This window comes from Pistacia vera, unplaced genomic scaffold (genome assembly GCF_008641045.1).
Source record: "Pistacia vera cultivar Batoury unplaced genomic scaffold, PisVer_v2 Contig639, whole genome shotgun sequence".
NCBI lineage: Eukaryota > Viridiplantae > Streptophyta > Magnoliopsida > Sapindales > Anacardiaceae > Pistacia > Pistacia vera.
Window position 1 is genome coordinate 168,009 of NW_022196489.1, and position 23,306 is coordinate 191,314.

A 23,306-nucleotide genomic window follows, 5' to 3' on the forward strand; every position below is an offset into this window, starting at 1 on the left:
CAATAGCCAGATCCAATCGTAGATCTGACCTTTTCCGGTTAGATTCGCCATGAATCCGGTTGGAAAAGGCTAAATCAGTATACGACTGGCCAGATTCAGCCGATCGTGCATCGATACGGAGACTCCGGCTACCCTCTGGCGGTGGTGGAGGGCTGTCAGTATTTAATGGGTGGGTGAGGGTGTTTTTGTTAATTTTTAAAATTTTATTATAGGGGTGTTTAATAAATAAACAAACATAAGAGGTATTTTTATTAATTTTTAAATCTTACATCGTAATACCTATCCAATTTTTTTTTTTAAATATTATTCTAAAAAGTATCAAAATAATGAGCCAAGTACATCATATTTGTTTTTTAACTTTTTATAGTCTGGTTACAAGTGTTTGTATGTTATTCTACATAAAAATATCTTTAAATTATCATTTTAACATACATACCCCTTTGATATTAGATAATATATTAATTAAAATAACACTTTAAGTTTTATTAATTTAAACAATGCAAGAACTAATAAATTGACCAATATGAAAACATAAACTTTATAGATGTGAAAAATATATAAAAACCTGAGAAGTTAAAAAGGACCAAGGGCATCTTATGTTCAAGTTGCCAGCAAGAGCAAGAGGGGCATCAATATCATACCAAGTATTATTAAGCAAAAAATGTTGGGGTATAAAAGATAATTGAAAAGGTTACGTAAATGGGGAGAGATGTAATTATAAATAATATATTAGGATAATAATGTCAACTCACGCAAGACAAATTGTTCATGAACTATCCATAAAGTCATGGGTAAAAAAATTAACTTTTTAATTCATTGAATTTTTGGGAAAAGAAAGTATTAAGTTGTAAAACAAACACACAAAAAAGACAAAAAATAAAAATTAAGGTAGAAAAAACAGACAGAATGGTTATAGTCTAATAGTAGAGAAATCTACCTCTTCCTTTGGCACTTTCAACTTCTTTCTTAGGAGTTCTTTTTATAATGGTTTGGGGGATTGTTAATTGGAATAGTTTTAAGGCGTTTTAAAGCTATTATGTTAGATGTTTATGCAGAGTTTTAACTAGTTTCAAAAACAGTATAATGTATTTTTTACGGGTTATAAAACTCAAAACTCTCAATCGGAGTGTTTTATTGGTTTTAAAATTTTATTCCATAAATACTATATCATTACGGGGCTATTCTAATTATATCAAAAAATCACATGAACCTGTATTTTTGTACTAATTTATTAATATTTTTATACCATATCAATATAAAATAATTTTAAACATCATTAAAAAAAATTTTATAAAATCTATTTGTTAAATCTAATTTGTAGTGTTCCCGGAAGACGGAGTCACAATTTTGGATCGTTCCAATGCTGCAAGATTTTGTCTACTACATTTAGGTCAAGATTTAACAGAAATGCCTCCAAATTTCAACCTAATTCCATTATCTGTCGACCATGCCCAATGACTTTCAAAAATTCCAAGAAACCAAACTTCTAATGGTGCGGTGCGGAGCTCTTTTGTAAAATCAGCCCTGCAGGTACACTTTCTTATTATACCATCTTCATTTCTTCTAATATTTTAGAGTCCAGTTTGTATTCAGCACAAATTCGCTCTTCCGTTATATTAAACAGCCCATTAAAACTTTAGAATTTTGTTATGTAAATCATCAATTCTCACTTCATATAATGGGTTTAATTTAATTCAACTTGTGATAGGTTATATGGTCTCGTTTTTGAGGAGATTCAAGCGTTCACAAAAGGTAGATAAGAATGAATTTATCATAAAGAATGGAAAAATTTTACTCCAAAAGTTGATTGCTGTAGTAATGGCAAACGTAATCCATTTTTTCTTACTCTTGTCGAGAGCTCAGCATAGCAACCAACCATTATGATAGAAAACAAATTATTACAACTGGTGCAGGCTATAGATTGTATAGGGTTTTTTGCATGATCGCGCGATTTCTGTTATGAAGTTTGAAGACTCGATTATGCCCAAGAGTTTTGTTTTAATAATATTGTATTTGCTTCACAAATGTGTCACAAAAATTTGTTAAGGTTGAGTGGATGTTGTTGGATATTCGAACTCCTATTCTGGTTTTTGAATTTGTCGAGTATGGGACCTTTCGATCATATTACCAATCCCATTTGAGCCATTACAATTAAGAGATAGGTTAAAGATTGCAATGGAGATAGCTAAGCAATTGCATATCTCCATGTTGGATTTGCTAGGCCCATTCTTTTAGAGAATCGAACCATTGAAAATTTTATTTGATGAAAACAAGGTTCCCAAATTGTTTAATTTTTCGCTATGTGAGTCACTGAAGATGAAACTCATATAAGAGGTTAGTTGGCAGGGACAAAGGGATTTGTTGCACCAGAGTATATTACTACAAATGATTGCAATGAGAAGTGTGAGTTTATAGTTGGTGTATCGCTACTTGTACTTTTGACTGGACAGAGAGTATTTTATCCTCTGAAGATCCTAATGCGGAGGTGAAGATTTTATTTATCGGATCATGTGAAGAAGTATTTCGAAAATGACGGGTTGTTGAGATAGTAGATCCAATAATTGTTGGAGAGGAACTGAGTCCTGTAAAAGAGCAGCAATTACAAGCTTTCACAGAATTTGCCTTAAATGAGTCTTGAATCAGCAGAAGATAGACCAAAATGGTTGATATAGCGAAACAAATCAGGCAAAGTATCGTTCCAGTAAAGATATTTTAGTTTAGATATATAATTTCAGAGATGGTGGAGCCTTCGTTTATGAATCTTTCTCTAGTATCCTGTTTGGACTTCATCTTTTGTTTCTTATAGCAAGAGCTGCATATTTTATGTCAAGAGAATTTTGTCATTTAAACATATGTGTGACTGTGAGCAAGGTCTGTACTTTATGTGATTAACTCATGATAACTGTTCCTCAGAAAACTAATTTAGCAATCAATGTATGCCTCTTTCTTAAGTGGGTTTTTTTTCTCACTTGAGCCGTTGAGGAACAAATACACTGAAAATCAAATCCTATCAACCTGGTCTAACTTCGTTTGATAAGTTATTTGGTATGTTTGTCTTGCTTGTCTTGTAGTTTCTGGAGGGTACAGAGGATCTTATGTATTAATAGTTGCTGTAATTTTGGTTTTGATCTTCCATTATATTTTAAGAAACTAATGAGTCTGCTCCTTTCTTGGTAGTCAATTGCTTCATGTTTGCAGTTTCCACCGACTCTTTAAATAAGTTATTGAAGCAATTATTGTCTAAATTGGTCTGTATTTCATCTCAAAGAGAGCAAACCAAATTTGGTGTTTTTTTATTTTGCTTTATCTTTTAATTACGTAGTAGGAAATAGGAAGCAACTTTTAACATGAACAATGAACCTTTTTAATGTGATAACCTGTAACCTTTTTTTTTCCCCTAAACTAAATTAATAGTGTAAAACAGATAAATGTTTATCTATGATTAAATTAGCCCTAATTATAGGCAAATGAGATCGTATAATTTTTTGGTTATGTCGCTTTATTTTCTGTTATGTACTCTTTGAATAATAATATCAATTTTTCTATGTGCAACAAAATGAAAGAAATTCAATAAAAAAAAAAACTGAGTTCCTCCATATTTTGGTCTCAACAGCTAAATATAGTGTCGTTAGTTTAAAGAAGAGAAAAGAAAAGTTACTGACACAATATTCTTGCCTACAAAACTGGAAGCATTTAAAGATAAATGTTCATCTTGAAAGGTGGTAAAGTACATTTTATTTTAATTTTTGGGCAAGCTTGACACAAAATTGCTTAAAAATTTCATTACTTGAATAATCAATGCCAATCACCATCCAGATGATGTTGAGAAACAAACAGCAGTAAGAAATTTCAACCTTTTAAAGTCTCTACCATTGCCAATGATGTCGAAAAAACCAAGAGATGTGATAACTGGACATAAGAAAAAAAGGATACGATAAACACCACGAATGTATCAAATTCAGATACTAAATTGGATAAAAACAACCACAAAAGGTTGTCAATAATTCAATCAAATAATATATTCAACTCTTTTTTTCAAGGTTATAAAGACTTTTATTTATACTATAATTATCATTAATTAACAGGAAATGAATAAACTATTGACTGTAATAAATCTTATTATTATGGAAAATACCAAAACAAGAAATTTAATTTAATTAGGACTACTATAATAAAATAAGAAAACCTAAATATAGGAAAATAAAAAAAAAAATTTCCTAAAGAATTTTAAAATATATGCATCATTCTCCCTACTAGTTGGAATTTCCCTCCAATTTCTGGCCCGAATATCTTCATCTTCAATTGCATTAATCGAAACTTCTTTAAGTTCATCTCTAGGTAATATGCACGAAGAACATAAAATTTTCCTGTCTTTGTAACAATATCCATCCAATCAGCCCGATAATGGAAAACAAAATCTTTTTAGCCTTATCTTGTCATAATAATCATGACGTCGGCAACACAATTAATGATAAAGGAACTTGTTTCATGAGCAGCCTTTTGAAGACCCAAATCTTGAAACATGATTCTTTAATAATTTCTTCATCAAATTTTGGCGACTTACCATGATAATCAAAATAATCAAAGTGGTCACCATTGTTAACCCAACGTCATCACCAAAAATATCTTTAGACTCTTCTTCTTCCATCGAAGCCTTGATTTGCTCAAGTGCCGTTGGAGATCTTTAACTTGTTCCTCAGATCGTCGATCTTATCGTATCTCGCTGACAACAACATCTCTCCCAGGAGCACTATGACCCCAGCGCAACTTCGTTGACCTTAATCACGATTCTATTCAGCCACTTTACGATGGATACAAGAACATGTATCTTTCAAAAAGGAGGGGTAAGGGTAATGTGACCCCTATGAGACCAGAAAATCATTTGAAGAAATCAGAGGAGCCTACAACATATCACGAAGTCTAGTCTTGAGAAAGCTTGTCGAGAAAAAAATAGGTGCGTTGTTACTATTGTGCGAAGAAAATGAAGTGGCTCGCCTTGCTCGAGGAAGTCAAACATTTGATTTCTTGTTTTACTTCACTTTTTTCACTTGGAAGATTATAAATAAAGTCTTGTTTTATCTTTTGTAATCATCCTTAAAATTATAAATATATTAGGTTAAAACATTTGATTTCTCTTCTCTTTGAGGTTATAGTTATCTTTGGCGTTACCAACCAAGGTGGCTTTTTGGCTATTCTAAGCTCAAAACGGTTGAATTCATAATCGAGTTTCAACCTCGCTAAGATGGGATTTCTCGCGATGTCTTGCGTCAGTAATTTATCTCTTCTAAACCCCAATAATAATTCAAATTATTTTAAAATTTTAATTTACGCATATTTTATTTAATTCCAAAATTATCCTCCTTTACTATCATTTTTCTTTATTACTTGTTGACATTGTCATCTCCATTTTTCACCTGTGCTAAATTTAAGTTGTTTTTTTTTTTTTTTTTTTTTGTAAATAAATCTTGCATTCGTTCACAGTCTGTTTCTCGTTCAATTTCGTTCACAATCTATTTTCTCTTCTATTCTTACCTGTAATATTATTTCCAATCAACTTAACTTTCAAGGGAACTAAAAAATGAAAGACTTTTCACCAAACATACAATCGGCAATGGAGAAGTTTAAAATTATATTTTTTTTCTACTTGTTGTTTTCGTTGTTCTATTAGAAAAAATAGAAAGTTTAATTGTTGTTTAACTTGTAATTAAAACAAGAGTTAAATTGAATTTCTTAAAGCAACCTTAGTACAAGAACAATTAATCCATTGTATTTATTTTCATGTGTTGATTCCATTCTATCTCTTCGAACATCAAATTTCAAAACTATGTTTAGAAAAAATATAAAAAAACAAAGGATTTAGGTTTGGGATAGATAGAATGTTTTATTATAGGGGTATACTAAAAGAAAAAAAAAAAAAAACCTTATGGTAATTACCACTTTAAAACATTTTATTTTTCTAAAAAATATTATCGGGGTTAGGAGAACATGGTGGGGCTCAAATAAACACCATTATTTTCTATAATACTTTGCCATCAAAATGATGTGGATTAAAGTAGCCAGTATCTACGAAGATGTTTAAAGAGTAGTGCTGTGTCACAGATGTTGAAGTTAATAGAATGCTGTAGACACTGAAATTCTCATTTTAGTTTTTGAATCTGTGTATACAACTCTTGGTGATCGCATATTTACTCACCATTGTCATAAAACCCTTTTGAGCATTTACCACATAGTCATAGGTTAAAGATTGCAATGGGGTTGCTTATCTCCATGTTGGATCTCTAGACCCATTGTTTTTACAAATATCAAACTATTGAATATATCTTATCAATGAACAATATGCCACATTACCAGATTTTTCACCATCTGTCAATGATTACAAGGTGATTTGGAGCAACGGGATATCTGGCACCTTAGTACAAGAATAAGGTGATCCAATGAGAAGGATGCCTTCTTACTTATGGACGAAGAATCGTTCATTCTTGGCATTGATACTGGTGGTGAAATTTTTTAAGATATGTGAAGGATAGTACTGAATGAAAATAAACCCTATAATTGTTAGAATCTGCAAAAGAACAGGAATTGCAGATTTTAAAGACCTTGGCTTGTGTCAACCGTAATATATGTAGCAATACAATCAAGACATGTTAAAGTACTGAAATCAATCTACTTCTCATCAGAAGATTATACTTGGTACACATTAAATTGAATAACCCAATAAAGTTATACAAGCATAATCTTTCAATTGGAAAAAAAAAAAAAAAAAAAAAAAAAAATTGGTATACATTTTTCCAGCTATTCGATGACTAGTATGAGTATTTAAGCTCGAACAGAATTACCTTCTCTACAGCCTACGAAGACCTGAAATAACAAGAGGCCATCGTCCTCGATGAAATCCAAAAATTTGACTATCCGGCCATGATTTCCTTTTGCCGCAAGAAATCCACAACGGAAAGGTAGGGAAGGAGGGCAGAATAACATCCATCATTCTGTCAAATATCACCACTCTTATTGTATAGCTGTTCTTTCATGAAGAGCTTACGCAAATTCTTGTCAGGCTCAGCACAAGCAACTCTCTGTGCTCACTTCATGGAGATCCCATCAAATCAGTTTATTTCTGTCATTTCCTTCCAAATTTTGTTTTGCTATATTTGGAAGCAGAAGCAGGTCTACGGACTGCTGCTTCATTTTTTCTGCCCTTCATTTCGGCTCCATCTTTCTCAACGATTACCCATGGGCCCTTTATTAAACTCTTATTGTTTTTCCAACCTCCTGTTGATTGATCTTTCACTGGCTTTTCATGATTAAAATTCCTATCTCTCTTAGCTGATTTGAAGCCACTGGCACCAGTAGAAATGTGTTTATGCTCTCTCTTTCTCTTTTCTATATTCTATTGAACCACTTTCTGCAGTCTGAGTACCATGTTCTTGCGCTTCTATTTTGTGGCCTAACAATACGCAGTTTAATAGTAATCAGAAGATTGAAAAACACAAAAGACTCAAAAGGAAAATTCAAGCTCTATGTAAAGATATCAGACCTTTTGCAGGTGAATCCGTGGTCACTGTCTCTGGACCAATGTCAACTTCATCGGTACTCGATTTGCTATGGCGGTTCTGCAATAAGATATCCATGCCGCCAAGTAATTATATCACAAGTCTGGGCCAATTACATAAAAGAACTAATTGGTTCAAGTCAATCAAGAAGCACAACAGATCCTGCTGCATGCTATTATATGGAATCATTTATATAGATTTTGAATATAAGTATGGAATGTATTAAAATAATAATTTAATTTTTCCCATGAAGTTTGTTTACTGAAATGTACAAAGTCTACGACGCATGCATATACACTTGATTGATGATGCCACAAGGGTCCAAGAAAATAAGATGAAAGGAATAGCGCATAACAAGATCCCAACAAGCAATTTGGATAAAAATAAAAGTGTTAAGGAGGTTACAGGTGCAACTTGATGAGGAGTTCAAAATTTATCTGGAAGCCACAGAATAGAGAACGCAGTAAAGTAGAGGATTCGCATGCAAGATAACAAGCTCCTCCCATGAATGGAGCCTGCTAAGTGTCCACCCTATTCCTCGATCAATAAAATTTGCAATTTTATAGTGTAAAAATAAGATTGTTTAAAATTAAGAAATAAATTACCTCCAAAACAGTCTTCACAAAACTCGTATATTTTCAGGAGTAATGGATTCAACAGCAGCAAAACCACACTTCCTATTCATAATCTCAAATGACAGTGACCTGTAGATGGAATGCAAGAGTATTTGCATGAAGATCTTTCAACAGTGCGGTAAACAAATTTGTGTGTTTAAAAAGCTTAACAAAAAATCAATGTACCTTTGATCTGAAATGATTTCAGAAACAGAAGACCATGGCAGAAAATCTTTTAATGACATCACCAAGGAAATTCTGGATGTCTTTCGCTTGTAAGCAAGACACAATACTTTCACAAAGCCTAAAACAGCCTGTTTGATATGAAACAATCAATCCATGGCATATAAGGAAGCACCCAGAAAAATTCAAGAATTAGGATGACGAAGATCTCACTTTATAACTTCCACAGCTTTGCTCTGAAGCAAGGATAAAAGAGAGGAAAAAAAATCAGGCATTGAAAGACAGATGTCTGGATCATTATATACCAGCACAGATAATGCAGACACCGCTCCACTTTTTATGTGAGGAGATGAACCAGATAGATAACCCATGATCTGAAGAGGAGGAAATTTTCATTAGTCCTTAATAATACAGCAAGAAGTAGTCATGGCAATCATTGAACGGACAGAAATGGGCTGTGAATTTTAAACTTTCTTACTACCAAAGCCAAAAATTAGAATTGTATACAAGAAGAAATCAATAAATAAAGCAGAAGTATCACAATATGTAATCCACATACAATACCTCCCAGGGTACTAATCAGTTAGGGTTTGAGGTACAGTCAGCTGAAAAAAAGAAAAGGAAGAACACGCAAATATAAAGGTCCCACTAGACAAATCAACTATTCAAGAGGAGCCTTACCATGTTAACCAGTTTGTGATATGATGCATCAGAACTGACATTAGATGTCTCTCTCAAGCTGGAACTATTGAAAGGAGAACATAAAGCGCTTTTCTGAGTTCTTCCTTTGCCTACAGATTACATGAAAAAGAAATTCATATCATTAACAAATCAATCACTTATCATTAAGGTGACAATTAACGTGCGATATCAAATACTAATGATTAACAGATGATTCACATCACATAATAATGATCATAGTAGCAATTTACAAGATCTTCAAGAGGCTGAATCACAAAGCTCGCAACAACAGATAAAGGAGCAAAACAACTCCTAATATATTGCCCCCTTTTTCTCAGTTTGCTGGTGAAGGAGGGGTACCACAAGAGGCTTCCTAGGATGCTACCTTGCATAGCCAAAGCACTGGATCTACTAAAATACAGGCACAGGAAAGGTGGTATACGTGAATCTAATGCCTTGCACCAAGCAAACAGGACAAAGAATCTGGAAGAATAATCCGGTAATGGATTCATCCAAGTAGAACCCGTGGAGCATGCAGTTGCAGATTTTTTCCACAAGCATGGGAAGTCTTCCTCCTATTCTTAAAACTTCCGTCCCCCGCTTATTTTTGCTGTCTTCTAAATCCCTTTCAATTTATTATTTATCTTTAATTTCTACTCATCAGGAAAACACTTTTTTTTTTTTTTTGGGTAAGTATCAGGAAAACATCTCACATACACTAAATTGCATGGCTAGTTCATTACATGTCCCCTCCTGCACTTCTTTATGCCTGTTTTTGAGGTTTTAAAGAAGTGATCTGAGATTTCACTTGGTCTTCTATTTTTTATAATATTCAAACAGCAGTCAATATAATTTCCAATCTTTCTCAACTAAAACCTATTTCCGTAACCAAATACAATGAGAACTCATCCTTCAACTACCTGGGAAAACATAAATTAATTAAATGCACAATAAACGTTACTAAAACTCTGAAAACTTCTAAACTGTGGCATTTAAAAACCATAAATAGTCAAATTCAACCTCACCCTTGATACAAAGAAAGCAACTTTTGGTCATCCTATATGAACATTTACTTCATCATACTATAAATGGAGAAAGGAGGGGAGGGGGCATAGAACACAGAACAAAATCCACAGGCTTCTACACGAAAATTAGATATAAAGCATTAATCATATCAAACTTCTTTAAGCCACTCTTACATCTTTTAGTGTGAGTATAATCTCATTGAGGATAAAAAGCTTTCGTATTCTCTTCTTCCAAGCTTTCCTGCAAAAGAACATGAAAGAATTAAATAGGTAACAATCACCATCTAAGTCTGCAAACTAAGTTGTAACTTTCAAATTACATCAAAGGAGGCAATCAATATGATATTATAAATGGAAATGCAATTTATGTGCCAACACAGCAAAATATTACAGAGGCTTAAATTTTCTTCTTCTCTTTTTTTTTTTTTTTTTTTTTTTTTGGTGGAGAGGGGAGCATAAGATCATAGATTTCTGTTGTATAGCGCAAAGTGATTGCCAGAGATGCACTCACAGTAAACCTTACAAAGGATATTATCAGTGCATGGTTTTTTAAAACAAGGGACATAAGAATGGTGATCCTGATACAATCCCAACTTCACAGAATTTTTTCCTTGCTGGTTTCTGTCAAGTCAACCTACACTCTTCCATAGAGATAAAATTTGCCAACTAGCCACGCAAAAGGCCTTGAGGCCAAAAAAATGTAGAGGAAGGAAAAGATGAAGGGGAGCTGAACAAGAGCACTATGAATCCTCTTATCTCAGTCTGCATGTCATGAAGGACAGGCAGGTAGAAGAAAAGAGAGAAAGAACGTAGGAGAACCAAAAAGAAAGGGAGGAAACAGAGAGAGTGGAGGAGAAGCTAAATTTCCATTACATTCTTCAATACTAAAGTCTGAATCGAAGCTAATATTTTTCAACTGGCAAAAATCTAACTAGAGAAGTACATCAAACTCACATAAGCAAATACCATATACCTCAAATAATTTAAAAGAAAACACCTACTAATAAAAAAAATATTTAACTCCAAGATAAATAAATACTAAAAATAAATATACTAAAACAAAATATATGACCTTCAATGTATGAACCAGAAGAATATGAAAACATGCTAAACGGCGCATAAGAGTTGCAACATCAGCTGGAGATTTCAGGCCAAGTAATAAATCAATCAGCTCTTCATATCTGGATGTACAAAACCAAGCATGTCCTGTACCATACAATTACAATGAAGTCCATAAACCAACAAGCATTACTAACAACAATTCAAAAGTACAAAGATGTAAACAAAACCTTTAAAACTTTGCCCAAAGTGTGATAGGCTTCAAGATGACCTGTCCCATCACTAGCCTAAATACCACAGGGCCATAAATGAAATTAGAATAACTCAAACACAAAAAAAAAAAAAAAAAAAAAAAAAGTTTTCTTTACAGGGCAGGTTTTTTTAAGATACCTGAAAAGTATGCCTAATGAAGTTGTAAATTAATCACACAAGATCTCTATTGCCTCCTTCGACAAAAGAAGTGCTAGTCCATTATCACAGACTGTTAAGAAAGTCAAAAAGATGCATGACACAATTTCATCAATCTAATCTATTACCAAAAAAAATATACAGTTGAAAAAAAAAAAAATCAAGTCGGATATGATTAATTAAGAAACAAAGGTTATATAAATATTTAAGAATGAAAAAAAAAAAAGATCAGCATACAGAAATGCACAAAAAAAACAAACTTCACTAATCCATTCATTTTATATCTTTTTTGTTTATTCCAAATAAAACAGAACTAAAATTCCATTCAGTTTACCTCTGTAGATCTTTCTCTGAAGCACTAAGATCGCCTTGCTCTTATCAAGGGCATTATTGATATGACTTTCCAAAGTCAAATCACCTTTGCCATTTCCAAATGAAACCTCTTCAGCAATGTCATAAAAATATCTTTTACTGTGGAAGAATCTGTTATAGAAGCCAAGCAACCAATGGCATCCTATCAAAAGGACCAGAAAAAATGTGATGAATAATACAACAAATTCACAAATTTAAAAGATACGTTTTTTAATAATCAATGCGAAGATATTCAAGAAAAGCTGAAGGCAATGATCTGATATCTGAAAAAAGTTCTAACTCTTAGCATATATTCAGACCCTAAAATGTGTATTAAGAATAAAAGATGGAAACCTTTAAATACGAGCACTTCTCCTGCTGTGAGTCAACAAATAAGTTGACCAAAGCCTGGAGCAAGTCGGTAGAACATGATGCCAAAGCCTTAATATTTTTTGTTGCAGTTTTCTTAGTATATGAAGGTATCCTTCTGATCTCTAATATAGAATCCTTTGCTTCGTATATGAAGGTATCCTTCTGATCTTCACTGATGCTTGACTCACCAATATCATTTTTTGAGTTAAGAACGCTTCGGTTTTGATTTACTAGAACCTATGAAGAGAAATGAAAAGGTAAACAGGCTAAATAAGCAGAAACATGATATAATAATGAAAGCCAAAAAAATAAAATAAAATAAAATAAATTTGCCATAAAATGATGAAGATATAAACTTCTAATGCATAACCTCCCCTCTCTTCAACCCATAAAAAGGAAAAATGCTTAGCTTGGAATCGCTATGAAGACTAAGAAAGATTACCTGTAAGGCAACAGCAATATTTTCATGCATAGATGAGTCCTCAAGAAAGGTAATTAAAAGTTTGGCCAAAGGTTCAAACATTTGGCGAGTGTCAGTTGGATACTGACAGAAGGCAGGTAGCAGTCCCCACAGTGCCTGAGCATGAGCCTGCAAATCTTGACCAATTACTGATTTCTTAACTGAAAAAGAAAAAGAAAGAAAGAAAAATGAAAAAGAATTCCAGAAAGTGAAAACTAAAGATGCAAGCATCAATTGTAATAGAATGGTAACATAAAAGAATATGTGTAGAACTGAAAATACAGAAGTGGTGAAGAAAGAAGAAGAGAGTTTCACTCCTCAGTTCATTATAGTTCTACAATCAGAAATAGAGTTACTCCAAAAAGGAACCCGTAAAAAAGAATTTTAAAAATAAAAACAGAAAGGCATATGAGAGAATACAATTTAGTATTACATCACATACTCAGAATTCAAATTGTAACAACCAGACATTCAAACTGACTAATATGCTATCAGGAAGATATGATACATACTAAACCCATAAATCTGAAACCCATTTAAACTGAACAAAATTCTCTTTGGTGTGGCCTTTGGGCCCTAGATTCTAAGATGATTAAAGGTGAAACATCATATTGATTAGCTACACTTTTGACCTTCCTTATCAACCAAAATAATATTATATATTTATTTGTGCTATAACTCAAGAAAGAAAATCTATTACATAGTGGTCATCTATGCAATAAAACAGAATGAATAAGAGATTGATCCAACACAAGGAATTCCTAATCCAATCAAGATATCTTGAGTACAAAATAACGCATGATTAGATATTGAACTAAATTGTTTTTACATGTTACAATTCAATTGTTTGGTGAAGTAATAAACACTGGAAAAGATATAACATCATTGGATAATAATGAGTGCATTTGGTTCATTATTTTGGATAGGATTTTGGGAATAATATTGGGTTGTTGGATAGGGGAGTACTACGAGGTAAACTTTAAAAATTTATGAAAAAGTCCTTAGGTTTACTAATTTAATTAAAGGCCCTAATATATAAAATGACAAAAATACCTACACCATCTGCAATGCCAGATTCCGGCCACCATTGCCGGAATCTAGCTGGAAAATTTTATTACGACACAGACCGGTCGGATCTGTGCCGTAACGTGTCGTTATGGCCTTTTCCGGCCAAGGATCTGGCTGGAAAAGGCCAGATTTACAGCCAAATGTTGTCGTTGATGGGCGGAAAATGTCAAACGAAGTCCATCTTTGGCCGTCAGCGACGACCAAAGATGTGGCCGTTGTTGACCGTCAACGACGGCCAGATCAGATTGGTGAACTTCCGACCATTTATGGTCAGCAGGTAGGCCGTTGTACAGATTCCGGCTATCACCGATGGTGGTTGCCGGAATCTGCCAAGTATGGGTTGATGGGGGTGTTTTTGTTAATTTTTAAACTTTTTTTCAGGGGGTATTTATTGAAATTAATAACCTTATGGGGTCAAAGTAATTAAAAAAATAGGGTAATATTTCTGGAATAATGTGCCAAACATTATTTGGAGAATAGAATTGAGAATATGGATAGAAATAGGGAACCAAACGCACCCAATGATTCCTTGCATTCACAATATCCTTGATAAACATGGTAGGAGAAATGCAACATGTCCAAACTTTGACAAGGTTTCACAGTGATAGTTAATGCCTTTACACAAAATTGTGCAGTGCAATATACCAAAAAAAACAAATTATAATAAATAAAAAATCCCTTTAGATGGGCTCTAGAGGGTCATAAAGAAGGAAAGGAAAAAAAAAAAAAAAAAAAAAAAAAAAAAAAAACAAACGAAAGAAAGAAACACATTCTCATTTTATCAGTAGTTTAGGCTACGTTTCTTCCTCATTTCGAAGTATAATTTATTGTTTTCAAAGTCTAAAAATAGAGAAAATAAATCCTTCAACCATTTTCAGAAAGCGTTATAAAAAAAATAAATTCCATTTTTAAGTTTTAAAAAAGGAATAAAAAAAAAAAAAAAAAATAAAAAAAAAAAAAAGACGGAAACACATTTATACTTTTTTATGCAGTTTCAAGATTTATTTGTCACATCAAAAAGCCCTTTCGTATCCATTTCTAGAAGTAATTTAATTTGATTTTTAAAATCACTAACAATGTTATTTTACTATTTACATATTAAAAAATATCTTTTTCATTTTAAAAAACACATTTACAAATCTTGAAAATCAAACAAATGAAATTTATAATACTCAATTTTTGAATTGATTTTGCAGAAAAGATTTTCTGATATCATATCAACAGCCCCTTATTACACTTGATGTCTAATAATAATGCTCACTTATTGGGAAAAAAAAAAAAAATTTAACTTCATATGCTTACAAGAAATACCTTTACGACTTGCCCGCTGAAATGTTTTAGCAAGGGGAACAATATGCTCCATATAAAACCCTAGTGATGCTTCAACAACATGATTCTTAAAGATAGGAACCAACCAAGTGTTTGAACAAGTAAAATTATAAGCATCAAGGGAGATAGGTAGGAGTTTAAGTATCCTCTGTGGTCCCATAGCAATTACTGCAGATCCAATACAATGCTGCAGCTGCAAATCATGACAAAAAGCATATCAATCAATTTTCATAGACATGGTAGAAGCCCAAAAGCTTTAGATACAGTAACTGGACCACATCAAACAAAGATTTGCAAAGTACAACACACAGCTTGTGAAATTCAAGGGCAACTCCAAATCAGATGTTTGTCTAGTTTCAGGTTTGTTAATCCTAGATGATAATTGTTTCCGATCACCAATGCAACAAATAGTTCGAGACACTGCAAGGTTGACAAAAACTCCCATTAAACACTCACATGGTTTGTGCTAGACATGTCCACTGTTGCAAGGTTCATCATGTCAGCAAGTTTAAGTAAAATGCTGTTCATATAGATATATGAGAATTCCCCTGCAGCCAAGAAAGTGTAACAAAAAAAAGTTCTAGATATATCAGTAAATTAACCAACATTACAAACACAAATAAATGTGATGAAATTAACAAATAATCTAAAGTAATATCAATTTTTTTTTAAAAAAAAAAAAGGATAGGGGGTGGGCCATTTCTCAAAGCATTTTTGAACCCCTCTCTTATCCCCAAGGATCAAACCTGGGTGGCCAGCCAAAGAAGGTGGCTGGTGAACCACAAGGCTAAGCCCTTGGGGGCTACAGAAAATCATTTCATTCTAACACGTAAAAATTAAAAGCAATGGGCATTATCACATTAACAACCCCATCTGACTCCATATAAAATATACTTTCATGCCACAAACCCTGAAGGCTCAACAGAATAATTAACGTCACAAATACATTCAGAAACATCATAGAAATAAAATTCCAAACAAAGAACATTTGAATCATTTTTTTCTTCAAAAGTCAAACACAAATACGGAAACATAATACTCAAGGCAAAGTTTTAATATCATAAACAATTTGGAAACCAAGAGACAACATAAACCTCTACGCTATATCCACTAAACACCAATATATCAATCATCTAAAAACAACAATAAACTACAATGAGTGTTGACTGAGTAACTAATTTAGAGAACTTCCATAAATAATATGGTAGGAACGCACTCCCAAATTGATAAGAATGGGTTGGGCAGTGGGCCTTTACTAGGAATTGGGTTGGACAGTGGTCTTTTTGTGGACTTGGATAGAACTCTCCTTTGAAAATCGACTTGCTAAGAGAGGATGCCTAACTCCTTATAAACCACATGCCCACCCTTTTTCCCTCTCAATGTGGGGCCCTAAAATTCCTCCACACTTCGAGACCTAATGTCCTCGTTGGTCTTCTTTTCAGAGAGCGCTCATTAATGTTAGGATCCCACATTGAGAAGGAAAAGAGGTGGGCATGTGGTTTATAAGAAGTTGGATACCCTCCCTTAACAAACCGGTTTTCTAAGGAGATTTCTACCCAAACCCACAAAAGGATCACTGCCCAACCTAATTCCTAGCAAATGTCCATTATCAAACCCAATTCCTATCAATTTGGGAGTGGGTTCCTATCATAATAATAAACAAAATCTTGTCTTTGATTATGCATTCATTTATTTCGTGTTTTGACAAAACAATAAAAATAGAGAAAAAGGTGAATTAAGAGCACGTTCAGCTAAATTTTTGTAAAACAATAATGCTACACATACAAAGTTGGGATCCCAACTTTGTTTCCCAATTGATATGACTACTTATGTGTCAGCACCACATTGATTATAGATAATATGAATGAGTTACTTCCTTATAAATGTAGTGTTAACACATAAACAGTCACATTAGTTGGAATCCCAATTTTGTCTGTGTAGCATTACTATTTGGCAAAATGTTTTTTTGTTGTCTACCTACAAAATGCAAGTTTTTGGTTATCATTTTGATTTTCAACAACACAAAATCATCTATAATGCTTTTATAAATGAGAAGTCGAGCAATAACAAAACAACTTTTATACAAGGCAAATAGAGGTAAAATATTTGGTCAATCATTTTCCTTTTTTCATTAAGACTCTGGCCACTACAAGAAACTAGGTTGCTATTGATTTTCAAATTCTATAATGAATGAACCTTGATTAAATAGTAGAAGTTCCCTCATCTTTTGTCTAATATTTTCAAATTCTCCTTTTCTTTCTTTTCTTTTCTTTGTGATCCCCACCAATTGGTATCAGAGCTTTTGTTATCTTAATCAATTGGATCATTGATTAAGATCAAGGCAAACATAAGGCCATGAGCCCTAAATGTCGTCGATACTTGCCACCGTCCATGCAACGCAAATGTTCAAACGTCCGTGAACACTGTTGCTACCAACAAATCCAGTATTTTCAATCCAAATTAATAAGCTAAACCAATTCTACCAAAAATAACCTTTCAGATCTCCATGCTTGACCTGAATTAGTCTTGGTGCCACACTCTCTCTACTAGCAAATGATACCTTGTCATCACCAATGACTTGGTCAATTGCCAATCCCTCCCTAGTATTTATCATCAGTATATCACCAATTCTTTTAGATAAAAACAATTAGAGAGGGCAATCTAGTAATTAAGGAGATCAATGGTAAAGATGATAAGGTAACATGTACCCAAAGGTTGCTAATGTTAAGATGACAGCACTAAGACCGGGTCAAATGAGATCTTTATGATGAATATAGGGTAAAAGTGGTTCAAAGTTTATTTTAGACAGGAAATTGCTAGTTTTGTTTGTTGCATTTCATATCCTTGATGCACAACAATAGATCAAATGATAGCCGCAAGTTTCTTGTCTTTATTGGTTTTAGGGTTTTTGATAGGTTTGGTATTGCTTGTGAGCAGAATCTCAATTGGTTACCAAATCATTTGGAAGTAACTTAAGTGTTTGGAAAGTGTCTATTAGTGAGAACAAAGTTGGGCTTCAATCTTAATCGATGAAAATCACACAAGCTTCAATATCAATTGATGAGAATCAAAATAAGGGATGAAAAGTTAAGAAATAGGACAAAAAATTAGCCCAAAAGTGAGAGAAATTTTACAATAATAGCCAATGTTCAATCTTTTGTGAGTCCAATATATATATATATATAATCAACCAGAATAGAAGAGTCTAATAATCAAATAGCTAGAAAACCTTGAAAAGTAACTATATAGATAAAACCTCCAAAACTCTATGATGTCCTACATCAATTAAGCTATCAGTCAAACAATTATGAATGATTTAGTTTTATTAAAAATCTTATAAGCAAAACTTATTCTTACCCATAGATAGTGGAAATTCTATGAAAAAGAGAACCTTCAACATGACATAATCAAAATATGAACAAAATATAAATAAACATGAACCTGTTCCAAAATGAGATCAATTCCACGAGACAACCATAGAAACATTGATTGGTGAATTCCCCTTTTAACACATGAATAATTAATATACAACAAATAACTAAAATCATAAACAAAATGATAACAATTTAACACCTTTAGAAAAATACGTATATCAAGATAATAGATGTATGTTTATTGTGATTCCAAAAGAGGTCAGTATAGGATATTTTTTGTTTCTACATTAGGTTATTTTACTGTTCATAAATTGAGAGCTGACTACACTATTTTTTTGCATAAATTTTGAAATTCTTTCAAGGTTTTTGGAAAAGCATCTTATTTTCATGGTTAGCATGTCATTTTTTTTTTTTTTTTTCGGGGGGGGGGGGGGGGGGATAAATACAGATACTCCTTTTGCTTCCTAGAATGAAACAAAAAGGCTTACTACTTGATGAGAGAAGAAAACTATTACAAATAGAATAAGGTTCTACATAGGAATTGACATCAGTAAAACTGAGATTAAAGTAGTGATTTGACAATGCCATAAGAAATTGACCATGTGAAACCCAAGAGCTACAAGTATGATTCTAAGTTGAGATAAAAGAGCTCATATGAGGTTGACTTTTGTGATCTTAAGTATTGATAAGGCTTTTACTTGGGTACAAGAGCCTGTAAGTAAAAACATATGTATTTGATTTGAAAAAGTATTTTTGTAAATGTGTTCAAACATTAGCATTTAATTGTGATTTAGACGATATGATGCAAGTATTTTAACAATACATGTGCTCTATGTAAGAATGAACAATTGATCAATCAATGTTTAATGACCTTAATTGTGGAACGATTCTCTATTTACAATCAAATTTTCACTTATATGTTTTGATCCAACATAATAATATTTCCATTTATATTTCTCTAGTCCCATGGCCTCAGAATTGATGTCTTAAAAGTCCACGTTGTACACTTATGAGATAAGATACACAAAGACAAATAAAAATCACTGGTTAAGTGAGACTTGCAGTAAGACCCAATTAAGGAACTTATTGACTGAGTCAAAAACATGTGTGTTTAACTCAATGAAAACAATTATTTACACTAAACTTATGACATTTTTACCTCTTGTGCACGAACAGAATAAAAACTAGATCTTAACATCCCAAGCACTAACCAAAAAAAAAAAAGAAAGAAAGAAAAGAAAAAGAAAAACTGATGACAAGTATATATGTCAAAACAAAACATAACAAAAACACATGCCAGCAGAGTTTGTAGTTATAAAAATATAGACTTAAATAAACAATTTGAAAGACACAATGAAACTAATTTTAGTGGCTCTTAAGAAGACAAAGAATATGAATGATACTTCATACATCCAATTAACAAAAGTCCACTTACCAAGTTTGAGGAACAAATGAGAAATGACAGCCAAAATATGCTCATTTGGAATACCATCATATGAGCTAAGAGCATTATCGAAGATGGCACAAGTAAATTTAATTGCACTAGCTTCCTCACTCTCCGGACTTCTATCTTCAAATGACAAATTTTCAGCTGTAAGTTGGCTGATCAATTCCTTCAAGATACATGAAGCTTGTGAAGAAGTGTTGCCCTCAGAAGTCAAAAGACCTAGATCAGTATTTTAGCACTTGCATCAGAAGAACTAAGAAAGTACTTAGACCAATCATGAGAACATGAAATGCAGAGCTTGAGAACACATAATAATTAAAATTATAAAAAATGAAAAATCCATATTCATAATGTACCTAAAATCAATCAACTGATAGTAAAAGCAATTTAGGATTTAATAAATGGCATGCATCAACAAAACCTTGCAGAAACACATTACCAACTTTGGACCAAGAGGGAAAACCCTTGTATGCACATTATCATAATCTGAGGTGAGAAACTGCAATCACTATATCAAATAACTTTCACAAAAATGTGACACGAAGTGGATAGATGAGTAGAGCCGATGCTAGAAAGATTATATGGTGCCATGGAGAAGTAGGCATACATCACAACTTGGAAATTCAATGCTAAAATACATGTTAGTTGTCACTCCAAGATATAATTCATGAAAATGCAATAATACAGACAGTGCAGCAACTTGACATAGCAAGAGACAGTACAAGATTATCACAGAGCAGACTCATCAATAAGTTTATCAATTTGACTGAACAATACAAAATAATCTACCAGGAAATATTAATTAACGGAAAAAAATAGAAGAAAGTAATAACTACACAGGGTACATACACTAGAAGCCCAAGATAACAGCAGGTAATAATCATATAGCAACACAAGGTACAAGAATTGAAATGTCAAACATAGCATATTATTATTCCCACTCCAAAAACATGTATACCAATAACACTATGAATGACACAATAAAAATAAGAAGGTGCATACCAGCCAGAGCACCAAAAACTACAGGAGCATTCTTAAGCCATGATGATCTTGCTTCTCCACTGTGAAGTTTGACCAGAGCACTTTTTAACAAGAAGGCCGCAGACATGACAGTGTCCATTGGGTTTCTCTCTCTTAAAGATACATATGAAGCAAGAGAAACTATAATGTTCTCCATTTCCAGAATATTAACTTCAACTATTGAAGTTTCATAAAATACTTCAATACATTTAAAAATGTGCCTTGTAAGCAGTGAGATCTCAGAAGTCATAAGTTTGCATAGTTCTGATAGAACTCTCGAACTGACTTTAGCAGAGAGATAAGGAATTGTAAGCTTCAGCACATTTAACATATGGAGAACCTCTAGATGTTCAGGTTTTGTCGATGTTTCAACGTTCAATCCATCTATAGTCATTGTGCTTGATGTAATTGCAAACGAAATGTACTTTTGGAACAAGGAATCTATTAGTTTGCTTGCTGACCTGATCAAAGTTGAAGACTGAAAAGACTTAAAAACTTTCTCCAAACATTCTTGAGCACACCGCCGGACCTACAATAAAAAAAGAAGTTCAAGAAGGACCATAATAATCAATTGGACTGACTCGATCATCATTCATCATCAGAATGGAGGGCACTTCCAAACTATGTTTCTCTCAACAACTTGAGTCGAAACATATCATTTCTAGTGAAACATTATTTAAATTGTCTTATGTGGAATTTCCAAAATTAATAACCACAAGAATTTGCCTCCAACTTGAAGCCTATATCAACAAGATCATAGCAATACAAATGGCTTATTATTAAGCCCATAACAAGGCCTAAGATGTAGCAGTTGCACTATCAGCATTCACAAAAGCTCATATAGCTAAGCTGCTTAGTCATACACATATAAAAGCTAACGCCAAAGACAGATTGGCATACCAATATGTCAACAAGGCGATATTGCAGTGCCTATTTAAGTGAATTATATTTATGCTTCCTCAAAGAGCAATAGTCTTGCTTGAAAACAAATCATTGTTCATGTGAATTCTAAACATACCTCATAAGCATGAATGATACATTCCAAAGGCATTTCAATGAACAAACCAACTGAAAAACATCATCAACTATACAATCCATAGATAGACAAATAATTTACCAAGCATAAATCAATCAATGGATGGTCCAGCTACATAATCTGGCTGGTACCATAATTAAGCATGGCATTATATATTAAATTCACATTCTCAGTTACACACAAATCTATAGCCTGACATTCTATATTACAATTCAAATTAGCAATAGCACACAATTGTAATGTTGGTTTACGTTATAAGAGTCACTTGTCATATCAAAATTCACATAATAGATGACTAAAACTAAATTATACCTTGGGACGCTTATCAACGGAGAATCTAAGCAAGGTTTCAAAACCTAATTTAACCGAATCCCAATCCTCCAAATCACAAAAACCAACCAACAAAGCCCCCAAACACTTCACCACACACTTAAAACTCGCAACTCCCAACACCTCTTCCTTCCGGAGCAGCCCTACCAGCACTCCCACCGCCTCAGTCGCCTTCGATTCCGCAATCTCCTTGGGCGGCACCACCGCCAACACAATCGATAGAAACGTCAGGAGAGCCGAAACTTCGGTGGAGTCTAGAGTTGCGGATTCCAAGGAGGAAATGGCGGCGGCGAAGTAGGCGGAAGGTATTAGAGGTAAGGACTCGGAAGTGAGAATTGAACGCATGGCGGCGGCGGTTGCCACGAGGTGGCGGTGCTGTGGAGCAGCGGAGGCGGAGTAACGGTCCATGAGTTGTTGGCAGATGTCTGCGTTGGGTTTGAATTCGAGTTTCTCATCTTCTGTTTGGGTTTCGGTGGTGAGTTGTTCCATGGCGAATTGACGACGGGGGTTTAGGGTTTAAGGAGGTTGAAAATTGGAGGGCTTAAGGTGGTGTTTTGTTTGAAAAGAAGTTTAGATGAAGATGACTGGTAAGACTTGTTGGGCCTTGGATGGACTTCGACAATTGAGGCCCAATTTATATGATTTTTAGTGGAAGATTCATTTCAAAAGAACTATAAGAATAGGAAAATTTATAGTACTGTAATTAACCAATAATAAGAAAAAGTTAATAATTTTGGAAATCTCTTACTATATAACTTGTGGAATGACTTTATAAAAATAAGACTCTCTAGTCTAGTCTCTCATTTCTTTAAATCAATTTCTACAAACCTAATAATAGAAGGTTTATTATTATTTTTTAAAATATTGAAGAATTAGTAAATGCAACTCATTATTAGAAGTCTCTAAAGAAATTTACATAACCCAAAGGTTAATTATGTCATTTAAACAAGAAAGAGTTATGGTGATTAACACAGATCATGTTTTTGATTTAGAGAGAAA

The 23,306-nt window shown here is 33.3% G+C and overlaps 1 protein-coding gene across 1 annotated transcript; it reads right to left on the reverse strand.

Annotated features, from left to right (window-relative positions):
* Positions 1-7,358: 7,358 nt before the first annotated feature.
* On the reverse strand, positions 7,359-22,840 carry LOC116111458 (ribosomal RNA-processing protein 12-like). Its single transcript, XM_031397629.1, is given in 22 exon segments — positions 7,359-7,444; positions 7,535-7,610; positions 8,156-8,190; positions 8,193-8,254; positions 8,351-8,478; positions 8,569-8,721; positions 9,029-9,090; positions 9,093-9,138; positions 10,228-10,261; positions 10,263-10,294; positions 11,126-11,261; positions 11,344-11,399; positions 11,503-11,575; positions 11,830-11,950; positions 11,953-12,034; positions 12,226-12,480; positions 12,686-12,864; positions 15,083-15,293; positions 15,557-15,648; positions 19,910-20,140; positions 20,924-21,470; positions 22,290-22,840. Coding segments are annotated over 22 exon segments (3,204 nt in total). The 5' UTR covers positions 22,797-22,840.
* Between the last annotated feature and the right edge of the window lie 466 nt (positions 22,841-23,306).